The following is a 13,292-nucleotide window of genomic DNA, read 5'->3' on the forward strand; positions in this document are numbered from 1 at the left end:
AACACAGATCAGCTTCAGAGATGCCTATCTCCAGAAGCTGTTTCTGCATCGCCTGTTTGGCCAGCCTGTCAGCAAGTTCGTTGCTGGGGATTCCGATGTGTCCTAAGGTCCACACAAACACCACGGAACGGCGGGAATGTTCCAGGGCATATATGGACTCCTGAATTGATGCTACCAGAGGGTGGCAAGGGTAGCACTGGTTGATAGCTTGTAGGCTGCTCAATGAGTCAGTACACAGGAGAAATGACTCGCCAGAGCATGAGCGGATGTACTGAGGAGCACGAGATATGGCTGCCAGCTCTGCAGTGAAACACTGCAGCCGACTCACGAGAAGTACTGTTCAATATGCCCTCCACGAACATATGCGAAGCCTACGTGACCATCAGCCATTGAGCCGTCGGTGCAAACCGCTTCAGAGCCCCAGAACATGTCAAGAATTGAGAGGATGTGACAGCGGAGAGCCGTGGGGTTAATGGAGTCCTTAGGGCCATGCAAAAGGTCCAGACGAAGCTGCGGCTGAGGCGTACACCATGGAGGAATACGTGAACAGATCATAAGTAGAGGTGGTAAAGGGTAGGACTCTAGTTCAGAGAGAAGGGACCGCACGCGAACCGTAATTGTTAGCCCCGATCTGGGCTGCCGATGCGGGAGATAGACTGCCGCGGGCGGGAAAAAGAGACGGTAATTCAGATGCTCAGGAGAACTATGAATGTGTGCTACGTAACTGACGAGCAGTTGCATACGTCTGATCTGCAGGGGAGGGACACCAGCCTCCACCAGTATGCTGGTCACCGGACTTGTCCTAAAAGCTCCTGTCGCCAATTAAACCCCACAGTGGGGCACAGGGTCAAGTAAATGCAATGCTGAAGGCGGTGCCAAACCATAAACCACACTCTCATAGTCAATTCGGGATTGGACAAGGGCTCTATAGAGATGCAGCAGTGTAGAGCAATCTGTACCCCAATTGGTGCTGCTCAGGCAACGGAGGGCATTGAAGTGCTGCCAGCACTTCTGCTTAAGCTGACAAAGATGAGGGAACCAAGTCAATCGAGCATTGAAAACCAATCCTAGGAACTGTTAGGTCACCACTACAGTGAGTGGATTGTCATTCAGGTAAAGTGCAGGGTCTGGATGAATGGTTCAACACCGACAGAAGTGCACGGCACACGACTTTGGGGATAAAACTGGAAGCCGTGGGCCCATGACTGCGCCTTGTGGACGGCTCCCTGAAGGCGCCGCTCAGCAACAACAGTACTGGAGCAGCAGTACGAAATGCAGAAGTTGTGGTGAACAGAGGGCCTGACCGCTGCTGCTAGACCGTTAATGGCCACTAAAAATAGACACACACACAATACAGAGCCCTGCGGGACCCCGTTCTCCTGGATATGGATGGAACTATGGGAGTCACCAACTTGGACAGGGAAAGTACGGAGCGACAGGAAGTTTCGGATAAAAATCAGGAATGGTCCCCGGAGACCTCACTCATACAATGTGGCAAGGATATGACGCCACCAAGTCATTTAGTATGCTTTACGTAAGTCAAAAAAGACAGCAATCAGTTGTTGCCGTCTGAAAAAGGCTGTTCGGATGGCAGACTCTAGAGACACAAGATTATCAGTGGTAGAGCGACCTTGGCGGAAACCACCCTGACATGGAGCCAGTAGGCCACATGACTCCAGAACCCAACCCAATCGCTGACATACCATACGTTCCAGCAGCTTACAAAGAACATTGGTGAGGCTGATAGCTATCCACATCAAAGAGGTTTTTGCTGGGTTTGAGCACCGGAATGATGGTGCTCTCCCGCCATTGCGATAAAAAAACCCCATCGCACCAGAGCTGGTTGAAGATTACGAGAAGATGTTGCTTGTAGTCAGATGAGAGATGTTTAATCATCTGGCTGTGGATGCGATCAGGTCCAGGAGCTATGTCGGGGTGATGTGCAAGGGCACTGAGAAGCTGCCACTCTGTAAATGGGGCGTTATAGGATTCACTGCAACGTGCAGGGAATGAGAGGATGTTCCCCTCCAACGCAGAGGCTCCAACAAAGTGCTCGGCAAACGTGATTGCGTTGGCACATAACTCATAACACCGGGGGCAGCTGTTGGGGCCTGGTACCCGAAAACATGTTTGACCTTTGCCCAGACTTGGGAAGGTGATGTGTGGCACCCAATGGTGGACACGTATCTCACCCAACACTCCTCCTTCCATTGTTTGATAAGGTAGCGAAAATGGGCACGGAGCCGTTTAAAGGCTATGAGGTGCTGCAGGGTAGTGTGGTGCTTATGCTGCTGTAGAGCTCGCCAACGATCCTTAATTGCTTCAGTGACTTCTGGCGACATCAAGGGACTGCCTCAGGCACCCTAAATAGTAAAGGATCGCCTTTTCTGCTGCGGAAACAATTGTGCTAGTCACCTGCTCAACCATCACATCGATGTTACCATGTGGGAGAGATTCAGCGGTGACAGCAGAGGTGAAAGTTCCCCAGTCCGCCTTGTTCAAAGCCCATCTGGGCAGGCGTCTGTGTGCCTGATGGTGGGGCAGTGACAGGAAGAAGGGGAAGTGGTCACTACCACACAGGTCATCATGTGCTCTCCAGTGGATAGATGGGAGAAGTCCTGGGCTGCATATTGATAAATCAATGGCTGAGTAACTACCATGAGCCACACCAAAATGTGTGGCGGCCCTAGTATTTAAGAGGCAGAGGCCGAATTGCGACAGTAAAGTTTTGGCATCTCTGCCTCGGCCAGTAAGCACGGTACCACCCCACAAGGGGTTATGGGCATTAAAATCTCACAGAAGTAGGAAAGGTTTAGGGAGTTGGTCAATCACAGCAGCTAATACATTCAGGGGAACTGCACCAGCTGGAGAAAGATATACATGGCAGACAGTTATTTCCTTTGTTGTCCTTATTCTGACAGTGACAGCTTCAAGAGGGGTTTGAAGGGGCACATGTTCACTACAGACTGAGTTTAGGGCATAAATGCAAACTCCACCCGACACTCTATTATAGTCGCTACGGTTCCTGTAATATCCCTTATAGCTGCAGAGGGCAGGGGTTCGCACTACTGGGAACGAGGTTTCCTGGAGGGCAATGCCAATAGCAGGCGTAAAGCTTAACAGTTGCCATAGCTCAGCCAGGCGGTGGAAAAAAAACTGCCGCAGTCCCACTGGAGGATGACATTGTGAGGCTGGGACGGCATGGAACATTCAATGCGGCAGTTTACGCCTCAGAGTCACCTGCTGCCACCGATTTATTGCCTGAGCAGTCTATATCCATTTTGTCTGAGGGTCTGGCGAGATCTAGGTCCTCAGCGGACGCCAAATTCTCCACCCTATCCTCAGCCGCAGAGCTTGTAGGTAGCGGTGGTGGGGGTGCCACCGCAATTTCCTTGGTCTTAAGGGTATTCTTTTTGGATTTATCTTGCTGCTCCTTGGGTTTCTCTGGCTGGCAGGACTTCGCTGGCTCAGTCTCCAGGACTGAGGATGGGCAAGAGGCCCTACGACCAGCTGCTTTTGGGCTCTTCAGCCATTGGTGGGTGTTGTTTTTCCCACTAGAAGAAACCTGGGATGGGAGTGACCAAAGGGACCACTTCCTAGCGAAAGAAGCAGAAGAAGGCTTATGCTTCTCCGGCTTATAAGTGAGAATGGACGTCCCCAATGGTTTGGGGGGTGGGGGGATGTTGCTCCCGAAGTAGATGGTGCAGGAGTAACAGGGAGGGAAATGTCCCCCAGAATCAAGGGGGCAGCGGTAGTCTGATGGCTCTGAGAGGTGACCTGAGTTGGTGGAGCTGATGGTGCCAGAACTGTTATAGCAGCGGCCTAAGACAATGTCATACGCTCAGGATGCAGGCATTCAAATTTTCTCTTGGCCTCAGTGTAGGTCAGTCGGTCCAGGGTTTTGTACTCCATGATTTTCCTTTCTTTCTGGAGAACCCTGCAGTCAGGCGAGCAAGGCGTATGGTGTTCTTCGCAGTTGACACAGATTGGAGACAGGGCACATGGAGTATTGGGATGTGATGGGTGTCTGCAATCTCGGCATGTGACACTGGAAGTACAACGGGACGACATATGGCCGAACTTCCAGAACTCAAAGCACCGCATCGATGGAGGGATATAGGGCTTTATATCACACCGGAAGACCATCACCTTGGCCTTCTCGGGCAATGTATCACCCTCAAAGGCCAAGATGAAGGCACCAGTGGCAACCGAATTATCCTTTGAACCCCGGTTGACACGTCGGATGAAACACCTCGCCGCTCTATATTGACGAGCAGTTCATCGTCGGACTGCAAAAGAAGGTTCCTGTGAAATAGGTTACCCTGGACCATATTTAAGCTCTTATGGGGCATGACGGTTACAGAAACATCCCCCAGCTCGTCACAAGGGAGTAACTCCCATGACTGGGCAGAGGATGCTGTTTTGATCAAGACTGACCCAGATCTCATTTTGGACAAGCCCTCCACCTCCCTGAACTTGTCCTCTAAACGCTCAACAAAAAACTGAGGGTTCATCATCATGAAAGATTACCCAGTAGCTCTCGAACATACAAGGTACCGGGGCGAATAAGATCCGTTACCATCCTTAGCTTGACATTCCTCCCATGGTGTGGCTATGTGGCCAGGGAGGGGAACGATTTGGGGTCATACTTCTGTGTGTTGAACTGTGCTTGTGATCGCTTAGAGACTGCTGGTGTTTCACCACCAGCAAGAGATGATGGACTACGCTTCATCATGTGTCATCTGCCCTGATGCCACCCACTCCGACCAGGGGCCCTCCCCACGGGCGCCACCCAGCCGCAGCAAAGGCCACCTGGCAGGATGGCCATTGCTAGAAGCCCCGATGCCCCAGGGTGATAGGCATCTACCCCTTGGCAAATGTGGGGAGTTAATGGCGCAGGCATCAGCAGAGCGATCCCTGTGTGGTCAGGGGGCTACAACCAACAGGGCACATGGCGGTCCCACCACAATGGACTAGCTGCAGTGCTGGATATCGCGAGCAAAGAAGTCCATGGTCATCATCGAAGCAGAAATCGACACTGCATAGTGCATGGTGGAAAATGCACCCACAAAGGTGTCTGAGCCGTGGCGCGGCTCTCAGGCGCAAGACGCTATCGATTACTCCTCTGGTTGAGGTTGGCACTATCTGCGAGTGCGAGCGCCCTCCTGTCGGAGCGGGTCCTAACGAGGGAGTGAGTGTGAGTACGGGAGTCTGGGGGGACAGCAGGGGAGAACAGACATTGCGGCTGCACTCTGAGGCGACAAGAGAAGAGTTGTTGTGCACGGCCGAGAAGGGAGCATTGAGCAAGGGGGCAGTCAGCATCGCTTTCCGGGGGACAGAGAGTTGGGGCAGTCCAGCGAGCAGACACCAGTTCCGGGAGCAGTGCTCCGGTTTGTGGACATGACGTGGGTCTTATTTTGGCGCAGTATAGTTTGCTTGGTACGCATCTGCTGCTCCCTTTATGCTCACGTGTTTTGTTCTGTCCGTATGTGTATTGAAAAGGTTACGCTCTGGCTGGAACAGTGGTTTGTGTTTTACATTCATGCACCCTGACTCATTTGTTTTGCTGCAGGCAGCTGTAATTTCAGAGATTTTTTTTTCGTCACGATTGTCTTAGCCCAGTGGTGCCTAGTATCCGAGAACAAGACAGCTGACATGTGACCTGTGACCTGTTGTTTTGGGTTTTGGAGTCCTGTTTGGGCAACCTAGTTATCACGCACACAAATGTATTGCTGCCGAGTGAGGTTAGTCCTAATCTTGTGGAACTGAGCTTTCAGTGACTGGCTCGTCTGCAAATTAATTAATTTAACCTTTGTGGTGTGTTGTTTTTTTGCTTTCAATGCTGAATTTCTTGTCATTCATTTGTGTATGTTTTGCCGTTAATAATAACTGTGAGTAAGATAGCAAGGTCTTGAGGGGCTTGCGTATTGTGACTGTATTTTTGGCAAATGTTTAATTTGATTTCTTGTTTATCGGTCTGGTGAAAACTTATGCCAAGTTTACTAATTTCCGCCTGTGGTCCGGAAGTTGGTTTGAAGGTAAATCCGTTGGTAAATCTTTACTGGACCTAACTGTTAACTGATCTTGCGTTGAACTAATGCCATTATTAAATCGTTTCTTGTGTGCTATAAATTGTATTACCATAGACAAGGAGACTGGGCACGTTCTGTGGTCGAGGGGTAGGCACGGTTGCTGCTTTGCGCGTGGCGTCTTGACGCTCGCTATCATATCCCGCGTTAGTACGGGCGGCGTGAGATTTGTTTGCTCACAGTTGTATGGCCGCTAGTCAGCTGTGCCTGCTCCTGCTTCAGGGTGTGCCATGTTTCATAAGGCGTACGCTGACTTTCAGTCACTTTTACTCCTGTGTTGCTGTCGGTCGCGTACCGAAACGTTAGTCTCTTTTGGCACGGTGGCCACTGGGCCGTGACGATGTCGGTTGATGACCAGCGTTGGGGCGGTTGTCCGCTCTGAGTGGCCTCGGTTGCTTGGACTTGGCAGTTACCTTCTGGTTAAACAGATCAAACTTGTTTATTTGCTGTAAATTCCTAAGCAGTTTGTGAGGAAAGTTGTAACTCAGCTTTTCATGATTTTACACAATTCAAGCATTTTGGTAAGGCATTTTCCTACCTATGTTTTATTTAAATGAGAATTCTTTATTGGGGTTATTCACCTGTTGAAGCTTAACATAAAATTTGTAACTTAGCTTTCATGATTTACTTAATTTAAGCATTCTTGTAAAGCAGTCCTTTATCTACGTTTTATTGATTGGTAATTCTTTATTGTGGTTATTCACTGGTTGAAGGTTAACATATGTTTGTAACCAAGTTTATGTCCTTGCTTAATTGAGATTTGTTAAGAGCCTTTATTGCTGGAAGATCATTAAAGCTTGGGTGCTTGTAATTGTGAATACTGTTGTCTGTCTATGTTGTGAGCTACCCTTCCACTTCCACAGCCAAGCTGTCATAACTACCAATACAGTGTCCTTGCCCAAGAGATGGAGAATGGGCAGGACTGTAATGTGACGACGAGAAAGTGGGCTAAATATCTCAATGCACGATGGACATGATGCACTTTGTACGGTGCTCTACCCCAATTGGCTAGCTCTTAAGGAAAATTTTGAAGAATGGAAGTCAAACCCTACACGGGACCATCACATAAAGGCCGAAATGTGTGAAACTCCTTTTAGTCGCCTCATACGACAGGCAGGAATATCTCGGGCCTATTCTAATCCCCAGACCTGCATGGAGGAGGGTGGTTGGGTTTATGGACTTTAGGAAGGATGTGGAAGAAAAGTGTGTGGGGAGTGGTGGAGGCGAAGAGAGGGTTGGACTTCGGGGAGATATTCTGGTTTCGGCCTATGGATTTGAGGAGACAATGGAGATCCTGCTGGATTTTTCGACAAAGGTCACTGTGGCAGGATTTGTAGGTGGCTGAATGTGACAGCTGGTGGAGTCCTCTTGCCAGGTAACCCTTGTGATTCAAAACAACTGTCAGCAGACAGGATTATAACGTTGGGATTGATTTTTAGGTGGTGGATTGTGGTTCCTACTGAGGATTTAAGTTTAGTTTGTATGGCGAGGGACTTGGGGAATGATGGTGAAGCAAGATACGAGGTTAAGAAATTTTGGAAAGTTAGCAGTGGGTGATTGTGGGCATTGGAGGGGGGGGGGGGGCTATGTAGGGTAGGTGGTGAAAAAGTGTTTCTACTGTATGGACGGGGAGAAGAAGGTCTTTGACGAGATCTTTGTGATCTGGATCGAGGGTGAGGACACCCTATCCACATTCCTCCAGAACCTCGACAACTTCTCCCCCATTTGCTTCACCTGGTCCTACTCAACCCAACAAGCCACCTTCCTTGATGTTGACCTACAACTCAAAGATGGCTGCATCAGTACCCACCACGATGCCTCCATTCCGACAGCTGCCTCCTGTTCCATACCAAGAAGTCACTGCCATGCAGCCTAGCCACCCATAGCTGTTGGGATCTCTAGTGACGAGCCACCCTCTTTAAATATACCAAAGGTCTCACCGAGGCCTTCACAGACTGTAATTACCCTCCCAACCTTGTACACAAGCAGACCTCCTGTGTCTTACCTCTCAAGTCACCTACCACCTCTCAGAGTCCCATCATTCAGCCGCAGAGGAGCATTCACCTCATCACTCAATACCATCCAGGATTGGAGCAACTGAATCACATTCTCCACCAAGATTTTTCACTATTTCTCATCGTGCCATGAAATGAGGAATGTCCGATCCAATATCCTTCCCACTCCTACAGTGGTATTCTGCCACCCACCAAACCTAAGCATTATTCTTGTACATCCCTACACAACCCCTGCTCTCAACCCCTTACCTCATGGCTCAAACCCTGTAATGGACCTAGAAGCAAGACCTGTCCCATAAATCCCACCACCACCACCACCACCAGCTACTCCAAACATCAGCTATCCCATCAAAGGCAGGGCTATCCGTGAAACCAGTCATGTGATCTACATGCTAAGCTGCAACCAATGTGTTGCATTCTATGTGGGCATGACAACCAAAAGACTGTCTGTCTGCAATAATGGCCACCGACAAACTGTAGCCAAGAAGCAAGTGGACCACCCTGTTTGCTGAGCACGCTGCCAAACATGACATGCTTCATTTCAATGACTGCTTCATATCCTGTGCCATGTAGACCCTTCCCACCAACACCAGCTTTTCTGAACTGCGCAAGTGGGAACACTCCCTGTAATATAAACTAAGTTCTCGTATCCCTCCTGGCCTCAATCTTCCTTAGTCATCGTCCTTACCCACTGAGCCCATTCCAGCACTACACAGCCCTCTATTCCACCAACACACCCTCAGTCTTTTTCTTTCTCTCCTCCTCCGCTAACCCTCCACCCCTTTGTCTAACCTCCCTACTTCACCTAGTTGCCCTTACCTCTCTCCACTTCTTCCCTGTACACTCCTTCAAGCAGCACTTTACCATATCCCACTTCTACCCTGTTATCCCTCCCCTCCCATCATGCACTGTTGCTCGCAGTCTGGCCACAGTAGCCAAAGACACTGTGTGTGTGTGTGTGTGTGTGTGTGTGTGTGTGTGTGTGTGTGTGTGTGAGTGTGTGTGTGTGATTCCATCCTGGATTTTCCACTGTTTGCATTTACAGCAATATTTTTATGCCATTAGCCACAAGAATTGGGTACAACATTCAATAAAATTATGTATTTGGTGAGAAAGTGTCTATGTGATGCATAAAATCCCTTTACAGTAACATCCCTAATGCCCATGCCCTCACTGCTATTGAATGCTATCTTTCCCAATGCCTGATGGATTCGAAAGCAACAACCTCCTTCCCAGTCAACATGACCAACTATATCCTGAACCATGATTACTTTTCCTTTTAAGGCATTATCTACAAACAAATATGGGGTACGCATGGCACCATCTAGAGGAATCCTTCCTGAACATCCGGAATCCTAAACCCCTCACCTGCTTCAGATTCATTGGTGACATCTTTGAGATCTAGATGGGGGTGAGGACACCCTATCCACATTCCTCCAGAATCTCAACAACTTCTCCACCTTTTGCTTCACCTGGTCCTACTCAGCCCAACTAGCCACATTCTTAGATGCTGACCCCCATCTCAAGATGGCTACATCAGTACCTCTGTCCATATTAAACCTACTAACTACCAGCAATACCTCCACTTTGACAGCTGCCACCCGTTCCATAACAAGAAGTCCCCTCCATACAGCCTAGACACCTGTGTTTGGTGTACCTGCAGTGACGAGCGGTCCGTGTCGAAGTATACCGAGGGTCTCACTAAAACCTTCACAGACTGTAATTATCCTCCCAACTTTGTACAAAAACAGATCTCCTGTGCCTTATCTTTCCAGTCTCCCACCACCTCCCAAAGTCTCACCGTCCAGTCACAGAGGAACACTGCCCTCATAACTCACTACCACCCAGGACTGGAACGACTGAATTAAATTCTGCGCCAGGGTTTCGGTTACCTCTCACTGTGCTCTCAAATGAGAAATGTTCTGCCCACTATCCTTCCCACCATTCCCCACAGTGGTATTCTTCCATCGACCAAATCTACACAATATACTCATCCAGCCCTACACAACCCCTGCACCCAACCGTAGCTGCCCTACCCTCTCTCCATCTCATCCCTGCAGGCTCCCCAGCAGCACTTCACCGTCCGCTATCCCTCCCCCTCCCCATCCCTGCCCAGCCTCCTCTTTACCGACACCCAGCTGCCTCTCCCATCATGCACTGGTCTTTAGATTTTCAACAAAGGGCTTGTTTGCTGAAAGTTTATATTGTGACAGATTTTTGTTGTGCCTATCTATGACTAAGCATCCCCGCTGTATAGTGAATAGCAACTGTCCTTTTCATAATATCGATACAATTGATACGGTCATTTCTGAAAGGGCTTTACTCCAAATTTTGACAAAATGAGATAAAAATGGTACCAGACTCTATATGCAGAGATACACCTTTCAGCATGAAAAGGGCTTTATTCCACACAATGTAAATGTGTGTCTGCGACTTCATTACAGTGACATCATTTTAGAAAGGCTTTTACACATGGAATAATCCCCTTTCAATAGTGATCATCTTTGTATACCCTCTATTGAACACGTAATGCACTATGTGTCATGTTTCACTTTTCTAACTTCAGCTGTTGTTGTTTTTGAACAGCGCTGAGAAATGTAAAATGGCATCATGTATTCATTTGTAGTCTAGTGAACATATCAAGAATATTTTATTTTGTCTGTTGCTTGTAATTTCAAAAGAGCTTACACTGGACCAGGAACAAAATGCAAGACATATACGTTTACTTGATTATATTTTGCATTATTATAGGTATTTCTATGATGATTTGATGAAACGGCTTGTATGTAGCAGTGGTACTGATGGTCAGTGAAACCATTTTGCATGTCCTTTGATGAGAGATACAATAGTACAAAAATGTATGAGTAAAAAATGAAACAATTTAAAATATTTTTAAAAATGTAACTTGACCATGTGAATCAATTACTTCCAAAATAAAAGGGCCTTATTCCAAGATTGTGGTGGTGGTGGTTAGTGTTTAACGTCCCGTCGACAACGAGGTCATTAGAGACGGAGCGCAAGCTCGGGTTAGGGAAGGATTGGGAAGGAAATCGGCTGTGCCCTTTCAAAGGAACCATCCCGGCATTTGCCTGAAACGATTTAGGAAAATCACGGAAAACCTAAATCAGGATGGCCGGAGACGGGATTGAACCGTCGTCCTCCCGAATGCGAGTCCAGTGTGCTAACCACTGCGCCACCTCGCTCCCCAAGATTGTCAACCTACCATTTTCAACAATATTGGAAAACTTACCAACAGTAGCAATGGCAAAATATCAATTTCGTTCCGTTCTTTAATCGTTGGAAAGACCATTCTGCAACATTCCCTATATTTACCTGGAGGATGTTTTCCTTAATTTCTGAATACTTAAGATTTTGGAGTAAGTTCCTTTTGAAAATGACTGTGTGAGAAGAGGAGGACCAGTTCAGTTAGCAATAAGCAACCTAAGCAGCAGTTACCACATGAAACAGGTTGCCAACAAATGAGGCCTTTCCATCAGTTGATCCTGCATTCTCTCAATTAGATGAAACAATCTTACATTAGAATAAATTTGATGGGCAACAGTAAATAACAACAACCACCTTATAGATTAGTAGCAAAAAAATAAAAGTGACAACAGTAAAAAACAACAAAAGCTGAAACACATCAATGTAAAGAATAGGAAGGCAGTTGTATACCTGTCATCAAATGTTTTCTTCCCAGCAACACTCTTTGCTGCCATAAGGTCTTCTGCAGCCCGAAAAGTTTTTTTCCGTGTTTTAAGGAGGTCTTCAGTTTCAGAGGCTTTCCTGTTCTCTGCTTTTTGCTTTTCAAGTGCTTGTTTACCTCTTATTTTTGCTTGGTCAGAAATTCTTTCTATTTGTGCAGCCAAAACTGACACTGGGTCTGGCTACAAAAATTGTCAATTTGAAAATGTACAATTATAACATTGGACAAATACTTATAAGTGTTGGTATATTACAGTGCATTAAAATCAATAACCACAAAAAGAGAAGTATTTATCTCCCAGGCAGCAGAGTTAGTTATTTTGTTCTTTTTTTTCCGGACATTTGATAGACAATAACTAAGCATAATGACAAAATCAGTAGCATTAACAGTAATAAAGTTTTCGTCATGAGTCACTTTTTCCTAAACATACAGAATGATTGACAGTAAATGGTGAATGCTGTCATTCTGCAACAGCTGGTAAACTGAGGGTAGAGCACATTTCAATCTTGTTCAGTGTGTCATGTTTAACATTCACGGCTTATGCTCTAACTACTGCGTGCAAAATATAGACGGCACCATTTGATTTGCACACACACTTACTTTTTCCACCGAGTAGATATCTATAATATCATTGAAGACCTGACAGACATAACATTTAGTAACCCTTGTTGATGTAAGTTGGAGAATATAACAACTTGTGTATTAGGCACATAATCTAAGGAACAGGTAAAAATATCAAGATTAAATAAAGGATTAGACTCATCAATGGGATACTCCTGTAAATGTGGACGGTTTGCAAAAGAAAGATTAATGAAAAGGCATACAAGCTTCATTCTTGTATAAAAAAGTTGCAAATTTCTGTAACGATGAATGTACTGTGGCTTTCACTACACAACACCATGCAACTACTGTGATACAAAACTTAAACGTAAGGGATTACAGACTAGCACCACCCTCCTACTGAGTAAATGTTAAAAAGAGGAATCTTTACATTACCGAAAACAATATACAGTTGCTTGAGCGTAGCAATACATGAGGGAGTTTGCTGTGAGTTGCAGCTGAAAATGTGTCACTATTATTTGTAACTGTATACAGTTTTCCATTGGGAAACTGTGAGCTGCTTATTAACACCTTGCTTCTTTACTTGTCTACGGCTCATAGGAAGTCAAAAATGAGTTACGAGAATTGGTTTCAGAACTGGGAGGAATATTCGATTAAATTAAACAGTTACTTTATCACCTTAAAAAAGAGAAAGTTTTATACTTACAGCTGGACAGGGCAATTAACTGACAGGCATATTTATTCAAACTGAAAAAAGGTTTGCAGGTTTGAATAATGCAACAATCAATGAAAAGGTTTTTTTATTTTTATTATTTATTATTATTATTTTTTTTTATGGTAACACGAGCGTGATACCACCTGCTGAACTGAACAAATCTATTTGTAGATGTCTTTGAGAGGATGAGATAATGGAAACTTGAT

At 46.4% G+C, this 13,292-nt stretch overlaps 1 protein-coding gene across 3 annotated transcripts in view; it reads right to left on the reverse strand.

Moving 5' to 3' along the window:
- Positions 1–13,292, reverse strand: part of LOC124619594 — a 227,025-nt gene that overhangs the window by 89,998 nt on the left and 123,735 nt on the right. For all 3 annotated transcript variants that reach the window (XM_047146096.1, XM_047146097.1, XM_047146095.1), the window contains exon 3: positions 11,780–11,991. In XM_047146096.1, the coding sequence (XP_047002052.1) occupies positions 11,780–11,991 (212 nt within the window). The remainder of the gene's footprint in view (positions 1–11,779; positions 11,992–13,292) is intronic.

This window comes from Schistocerca americana, chromosome 6 (genome assembly GCF_021461395.2).
Source record: "Schistocerca americana isolate TAMUIC-IGC-003095 chromosome 6, iqSchAmer2.1, whole genome shotgun sequence".
Taxonomy (NCBI): Eukaryota; Metazoa; Arthropoda; class Insecta; order Orthoptera; family Acrididae; genus Schistocerca; species Schistocerca americana.